This window comes from Rattus norvegicus, chromosome 10, assembly GCF_021556685.1.
Source record: "Rattus norvegicus strain SHRSP/BbbUtx chromosome 10, alternate assembly SHRSP_T2T, whole genome shotgun sequence".
Classification (NCBI taxonomy): Eukaryota; Metazoa; Chordata; class Mammalia; order Rodentia; family Muridae; genus Rattus; species Rattus norvegicus.
In genome coordinates this window covers 22,334,933-22,342,563 of record NC_141543.1, presented here as the reverse complement: position 1 = coordinate 22,342,563, position 7,631 = coordinate 22,334,933, and the positions used below count along the sequence as shown (strand labels likewise).

At 54.0% G+C, this 7,631-nt stretch overlaps 1 protein-coding gene across 3 annotated transcripts; it reads right to left on the bottom strand.

Moving 5' to 3' along the window:
- Window positions 1-299: 299 nt before the first annotated feature.
- On the bottom strand, window positions 300-6,916 carry Nkx2-5 (NK2 homeobox 5). Of its 3 annotated transcripts, none has more exons than XM_087569304.1 (3): window positions 6,809-6,916; window positions 2,724-3,307; window positions 304-1,289 (listed from the first exon to the last, which is right to left on the bottom strand). In XM_087569304.1, the coding sequence occupies exons 2-3, from the start codon at window positions 3,052-3,054 to the stop codon at window positions 661-663; spliced, it is 960 nt and encodes a 319-aa protein (XP_087425430.1). In that variant the 5' UTR covers window positions 3,055-3,307; window positions 6,809-6,916; the 3' UTR covers window positions 304-660. The 3 variants fall into 3 exon arrangements, with proteins under 3 accessions (NP_446103.2, XP_087425430.1, XP_087425431.1); XM_087569305.1 differs by lacking the exon at window positions 6,809-6,916 and adding an exon at window positions 3,723-3,854; NM_053651.2 differs by lacking the exon at window positions 6,809-6,916 and having other exon boundaries at window positions 300-1,289; window positions 2,724-3,160.
- Between the last annotated feature and the right edge of the window lie 715 nt (window positions 6,917-7,631).

The window sequence follows — 7,631 nt, the reverse complement described above, 5'->3', positions numbered from 1 at the left end:
GCTCTAGGGTCAGCCTTTAGCCCTCTTTGATGCAAGAGGACGCTAACCCTTTGGGCTACACCCATTTGCTCATAGGCAAATCATAAAACCCCTCATGCCCTCCGCGTCTATCCTTGGGGGAAAAAAAAGACTGCCCCTTTGAAAATACCGACGACCTCAGAAAACACCTAACGAGGGAGGGGCGCGGGGTACCTTAGCTTTCATCTGTGTAGGTTCTATCAATGCGTCCAGAGAAAGCCTGCCTATGCCTGAGACCTGGAGGAGGCCTCTGCGTTCAGAAATCCTAAAAGAAGCACGCGTGCGTTAGCGCACTCACTTTAATGGGAAGAGGGTTCTCATTTCTTACAGCAACAGGTAAAAACATAAATACGGGTGGGTGGGTGGCGGCAAGGCACCCAGGGCCCGGGCGCCCGGCCCAGGCTCCGGGTCCTAGTATGGGAATCCGTGGAGGGTGCCTTGGCCCTGGAAGGGCTTTCCCAGGACCGAGGCATCAGGTTAGGTCAACAAAAGGGGATGGATCGGAGAAAGGTCCCAGGCCTGCGCAAGTGTGGGTGTGAAATCCGAGGGACAGGACACAGTGGGAGCCTTTCCATCCCCGGAGTCATCGCCCTTCTCCTAAAGGTGGGAGTCGGTCCGGGGTGCCCCAGACGGGCCCTTTCCCTACCAGGCTCGGATGCCGTGCAGCGTGGAGACGCCCGAATTGCCCTGTGGCATCCCGGGACTCTGCACCGTGTTCAAGTCCCCGACGCCGAAGTTCACGAAGTTGCTGTTGGCCGCTGCGGCTGGGGGCTGCGCGGCGGGGGGCGCGGCGGGGTACGCGGCTGCGCAGCTGTAGGCGGGACTGCAGGCCGCGCCACCGTAGCCGGGATAGGGGTAGGCGTTGTAGCCGTAGGCGTTGAGACCCACGCCGTAGGCGGGAGCGTAGGCCGCCGAGTCCCCCAGGCAGGGCTTCCCGTCGCGCACCAACACCGGCACCGCGATCCTGCGCGCGGGCGGCGGCGGCGGCCCCAGCAGCTCCAGAGTCTGGTCCTGCCGCTGTCGCTTACACTTGTAGCGGCGGTTCTGGAACCAGATCTTGACCTGCGTGGACGTGAGCTTCAGCACGCTGGCCAGTTGGTCGCGCTCAGGCGCCGACAGGTACCGCTGTTGCTTGAAGCGCCGCTCCAGCTCATAGACCTGCGCCTGCGAGAAGAGCACGCGTGGCTTCCGTCGCCGCCGCGCGCGTGGTCGCTCGGCGCCGTCTGTCTCGGCTTTGTCCAGCTCCACCGCCTTCTGCAGCGCGCACAGCTCTGAAGGGAAGGAGAGGCAGAGAGACGGTGTGTTAGAGCGGCGGGCCCGGGAGTTCAGGGCCCTCGTGGGGAGGCGGTGGCGGTGTCACCCTTGTCCTGTGCGGGACGCACAGCTCCGCTTAGGCTCCTCGCCGAGTGCGCGGGGCTCGCACGGTTCGAGGTTGGCGCAACTGCGCAGCTGGGAAAACCATAAGTGGCTTGGACACCTTGTGTTTCAGGACAAAACAAAACAAGAGAAATCTCAGGCGCCCCGTCCCAAACCCCTTCCCAGGATAGTTCGCGTTCTCAAGGCAGTCTGTGTTTTAGATTTTCTGGCTGCAAAGAAAATATAACCATAAGGATGCTGGGAGTGAATTGTGCTAGGAATACTCCGGTTTGACCCTCGGGTGGTCAGCTTGTCTTTAAACAAGCAGTTAAAGAACTAGAAGGCCCAAAGCTTGGCGTCTCCCGCACGGCTGCCAGCTGATGTTTGTGCGGTTCCCAGTAACCGTGGGAGGACGGAGGCCTCTACACCGGCCCTGCAGGATTCCAGTTGGTAGCAATCAGTTCTAGTCTTCCTCTAGTCCTCCTCCGATGTTACTGGACCTTCTCTTGACTCCTAGAGAAACTTGGGAATGCTTTTCTAACTCGCAGAAGCTATTGGGCCTCTGTGGTTTTGCTCAGACCCGGAGGTGGGCCTGGGTCTTCCCTGTTCCTTCTGTGAGCTGGCCAGGAGTCCCACTCCCTACTCTGAGATATTTTGTATTCAGCCACCTTCGGAAGCCTGTTGTTCACTTCTGTGTCTTTCTTTATTCGTTCCATATTTTCCAACATTCCCCAGAAAGAAATCTCTGCCTGATCCTGCTGGGAAATTGTACTGGAAAAACAAAGCCAACACCAGCTCCTGGGATCCACAGCATCGCGTCTCAAAATCACGACACTGTCCCCAGACTCTTCTCTTTTGTCACAAAGGAGGCAAGGCCCAGAAAGGCAGGATGGGCTACACAAGGCCCAAGATCTGCGGGGGCTAAGCTTTCGGTTCAGCGATTCTGAGTTTCTCAAAAATACCCCCAATTCTGAAAGAGATTTTAACTCTCCAATAAGAAGATTTATTCTACCGAGAGTTGTTAGGTAGCTTAACTTGGTAACAGATCCAAGAGCAAGGCCCTAACCTACTGGAGTTTTGTAGGCCGAAAACAATTTTTAATCTCTCTCTCTCTCTCTCTCTCTCTCTCTCTCTCTCTCCCCTTTTTCTGATCCTCGAAATTCAGTGTTTCCTCTAAACTTCCGATTGACAGCGGGGTGAGAAGATCCTGGACAACCTGGAATCTTACACTCCAATCTCCCCGCGCGCAGCCTTCACCCCAGACGAGCTACTGTCAGGCTTGGGTTTCCTGACTCAGGGTTTTGGGCATGAAGCGACTTCAGAAGGGAAGGACTTGGGGTTCTCCTTACCTTTCTTATCCGCCCGAGGGTCCTTGGCGGGGTCAGGGTCACCGTAGGCTCGCGGATAAAATGTAGGGGCGGTTGGGAAAGCAGGAGAGCACTTGGGGGGCGAAGGCGCGGGGCCCAGCTCCGCGCGCAGCTCTGCCAGGCCGGGCGCTGCCGCCTCGGGGCCTGAGTAGGCCTCCGGCTTGAAGGCGGCCAGCATGCAGGAGGCGGGCGCCAGGGTGGCCTCGAGGCGCGCAGACAGGTCCCCAGCCGCCAGGCTGCGCTGCTGCTGCTCCAGGTTCAGGATGTCTTTGACTGAGAAGGGCGTGTGTGTGAGCGCAGGGCTGGGGAACATGGTGGCGACGCCGGTCTCACAGCGCCAGGTGGGTGGCAGAGAGTGGCACTGCCCACCCCCGGGGATAGCCTTCCCGCATGGTGCCCGCTGTCCGCCCGCGCACCCGCCTCTCTGCCCTGGATGTGGCGCGCAGCAGCAGGTAGCGCGGAGCACCAGGGGCAGAAGAGGCGGGAGCAGGCCGGAGTAGGGGGGATTCAGCCTGCCATTGGGCCAGGGGCCTCGATGACAGGAGCGACGGGCAGTTCTGCGTCACCTAATATAGACATAGGGATAGGAAAAAAAAAAATCCAGCTCAGCTTTTTTTAAAGGGGCCGCGACACATTTGGAATAGTCTCCCACTCCAGCAGGGAGTGGAAATCCCAGCCAGACACACCCAAGGAAAATACCTGAATCTGTTGTGCTGGGTCTAAACACAGGGTTAGGGTGGGACTATGATTTGAATAAATATTCTTTTGCGCCTATCACTAAATGGGCTAGTGAGGATGAGTGGAAAGCTAGGAGAGGGAAGTTATTTTCAGGGATCAAGGCTATCACTATAACATTGTTTACTGAAGTCTGCCCCAGAGTAGCTTGAATAGGAACAGAAGCACCGAGGAGACAAGTTGTTCTGGGGCGACAACACATCAATTTAGGAATTGGGTGGCGGAGCGGTATTTAATTTGACCTACCTGACCACAGTCAACCCAGGATTCCAGACAGGCCCCAAGGGGTTCTGAGCTGAAGGGAAAGGTGAAGTGGCTAATTGTGGGGTGGGAGTGGCCACCTGCTTCACTCCAGGCTGTCCGAACCCGCACCTCTCCAGAAGGAAGCATTCACGTGGGAATTGACTCTTCCCGGAGAGTAAGGAAGCCAACCCCAGGTTCAGCCCAGCTTCCCTGAGGAGAACTGCCTTCTGGGGTGTCTGACTGGATTCTCCTGAGGCCCAAGCTGCCTTCATTTTTTTCATCCCTCCTAGGCTATCAACAAAAACCCCCAGACCCTTTCTAGCCCCAACCCCCCCAGGGGCCTACCCGAGGCTTCCACTCTACCGAGCGGAGGAGGGGGGAGGGGCAGGTGGAGAGGGATTTTTCAGTCCGGTTCTTCTGTCTGAAAACTGTCAGGGTTTAAGGAACCCACGATCTGTACTAAAAGAACTGCCTGGATCTGAGGAACACTTGAGCCCTCCAGCAGAGTGGGGCTTTTTCCGGCTGTATTCTCAGAGAAGGCACATCGCTTCCAGGCAAAACCTACCCCATCGAAGGTACGGTAGGGCTAGCCACTGGAAGAGCTTGGGCTCCTCACCCGGACTCTGAAAAATCCTCACCACATCGATTTGCAAAGGATATGTCCCCTCACAAGTCCATGTGGCAAGGATTTATCAGGAAGGCAAAGGGTATTAAGGACTAGTTAGCCACCAGAGAAGAGGTTTTAGGATAGAAAAAGGGGGTGTGGGTGTAGGGCCAAAGGTTAACTAAACAAACCACTCCTAAGTCATGAGCCCAAACCCCAGAGATCTAAAATTTTGAGTGCAGAGCGTGAACTGTCCCTCCATCCAGGACAGTGGGCGCTGGCAACCATCCGGGCCATAGTGAAGTCAGCATAGGCCAGATTTGCCTTCTTCCCCGCCTTTTCTCAAACCCAAACTCCGAAGGCCTTAGGTCTTCAACTAATGGAGGAGAACCAACTCCAGGCAGACTGAAGCGTGCAGCTCAGAAAACCCCATTCCAGGTTCCAGGGGTCATCGTCAGACTTGGGAACCATAGGGAGAGCTCAACCCAAGGACCACAGAACCCTCCGAAACTGCTCGCTTCAACTTTAAGGGAAGCCTTTTCAAAGATGTGGGGTGCAAAACTCCGGCTGTCTCTGTCCCTCCACTGTATTTCCCTCTTGAGCAGTTTGCTGCCACTGCTGTGTTTTTTGTTTGTTTTGGTTTGGTTTTTTTTCCTTCCTTGCCATGACTTTTGGTTACTGTTCTTCTAGTTACTTGTTCTGAACCAAACTAGCTGGGGACCCTCTTCCCTTCTGAAGATTGGTTTCTGTGGTTGGAGGGGATGTCTATCACCCAGGCGGTGACGTCTGGCAAACAAGCCACATCCGATTCAATTAAATGTCTTGGTGAAAACAGCTACGGGCGAGGGTCCTGGGAGTCCTGGCCCTGCGGACTGCGATGACAGTTTGAAAGATTAGTGTGAGCCGATGTCTGAAATATTACCGTTTAATTGGGGGGGGCGGGTGGCGTATAACGGGGCCACATCCGGGATCCCTGTTTTACGTCTTTTTTTTTTTTAAATAAAGATAGTTCTGAGAGGGGACATTTCCTTTGCAAATCAATATGGTGGGGATTTATCACCTTTTCCCGGATATAAAGGCTCCCAGAGTTGACAGATCTGTGGGTCAGGTGTCAAGAAAAAGGAAGAAAACTCTTCTAATTTGAACAAAATCAGTGACTTTCCCCGCCCCTACAACCTTGGTGAAAAGGCCCTGGCCTTTTTCTTCGGAGAGGAAGCAGGACAGAGTGAGATAAATGGCAAAACAGAATTGGGGTGACCTGTGGGGGTTTCTGCAGAGAGCTGTCCAGAGAACTTTCCAACTTAGCTTCTGTCCTAAAGACAATACTAAACACACACACACACACACACACACACACACACACACACACACACACACACACAAAATCAATGTCTGGGAAGGAACAAATCTTTCTCCCCAAGGGCAGCTGGCTCAACCTGGCTAGCGCTCTAAAAAGCACTTGGCCAAACACAACCTTCAGTTGAGAGGGCCAGAGACAAAGGAGACTGGAGGAGACTGAGAGAAAATCTGCCGAGTTATTTCTTTGCCTTTTAAAGACTTGGTGTTTTAGGATTAGTCAAATTCCCGGGTAGCTGCGGCGCATCCTGCGTAAATAAATTATTATTGATTGAAAAGCGATCGGCGCGGCCCGGGCCGGCCCCCCCTTTCCTGCAATCAGCAGCGCCGGCCGCGAAAGGTATATATGATTAATTGAAAGATAAGCTGCAACTATCACCCGGAATGTCATTAATGCGCCGGGGAGACGTCCATTGGAGACAGGCGGCGTTATCCGTAGCTTTATCTTCAACAACGCCTCGCTCTCTTGGCCCGCGCCAGGGAAACAGATGGGGGTTTCTGTCTGGGACGCTTGCCCCATGTTTATATTTTGGGAAGAATCGCAACTCTAGGGAGTCCCGGGCGGGCCCCCTGATAAATGAACATTAGCACTTTTTCGGACTACTGTATCAACAAAGGGGCCGCGGCGCGGCAATAATTGGCGAGAAAGCAAACAGAGGGCCGAGAGCGCGACTCTGCTCTTCGTCCGGCTGATGGATGAGCAGCGCGGCCGCCTCCTGGCCTGGCCCGTGCTTCCTTCCCGCGGGTCGCGCAGGGCCGGCCGGATCTGGAAAGAGGCAACGCCTCAGGCTGCAGGTATTCAGCCCTCCTAGCCAGCGCCCTCAGAGGTGGTGCGTCTTGAGTCCTCTTGCCAGACTACCTGGCTAAGAGAAGAAGGTCGCAGGAGAGAGTGACTCTCTCTACCCAGATGAGAAGTGGTGATCGCCGGTTCCTTTCCTGTTTGTCAAAGGGAAAAAGGCAAGATGCCCGCTGCCTGAGAAGAGAACCTGGGAGCCTCCCTACAAGAGGCAGAGACGTACACACAGAGCGATCCACAGAGACAGACACACAGATTAAGAACGTATTTGAGATGTAACCACTCCCCCCTCCCTTTTTTTGCTAAGGTATAACTGAGATAGAATTCACTCACCATACTCCACAATCAACTTGAGGTCCCCCCCCCCCCAGAACCTTTCAGCCTTCAACCTCCACGCACCCTTCTCAGCCCTAGTCACTACTAATCTACTTCCGCCTCTATGGATTTGCATCTCCTGAGTGGGTCATACAAACACGCTCACACAATCTATGACCTTTTGTGTCTGGTATCTCAATTAGCATAGAGTTCATCAGATCCCTTCACACTGGGACACTTATGGGTATGGCTAAATAATATCCAGTTGTTCGAATATGCCATTTTTGTTGACTAATTGATTGCTATTCGGGTGTCTGAATAATCTACCTTCACAGACAGGGAAGCCGCCTTCTGTTCTCCCTATTAGCAACTCTAACCTTCCCAAGTGGGGACTGAGTTTCCTGTAATATTCTGTTCTTGCTGTATCCTGATTCTTACAAAAAAAATTTTTTTACACGTTTCCAGATTGTCATTTTGGGCTGAGCTCACCCCATCTGCCAACAGTCCTACCTTCTAGGTTGTCGGGCAGAGCCCTGGAAGTACTTACACCGAATATTATTTGAGGTCCTAGTCACAAGCCCAGGGCTTTTGGATTTACCCCAAGGTACAAGGACTGAGCCAGGCAAAGAGCAGCCCCCAATGTGCCGTTTTCAAGGAAAGGCTGTGCTGGTCATTGACCTGAAAACCCACAAAAGAGAGAAGCAGAGCAACCTTGCAAAGGAGTGTGTGCCCTTCTGTCTAGAGAATTCAGGACTCCCACCTGTTTCTTCAGAACTCCAGACTCAACTCATTTCGGGGCGCTTGGTCTGACTTTCTCTACCCCTTCATCTGCGCTGACCAG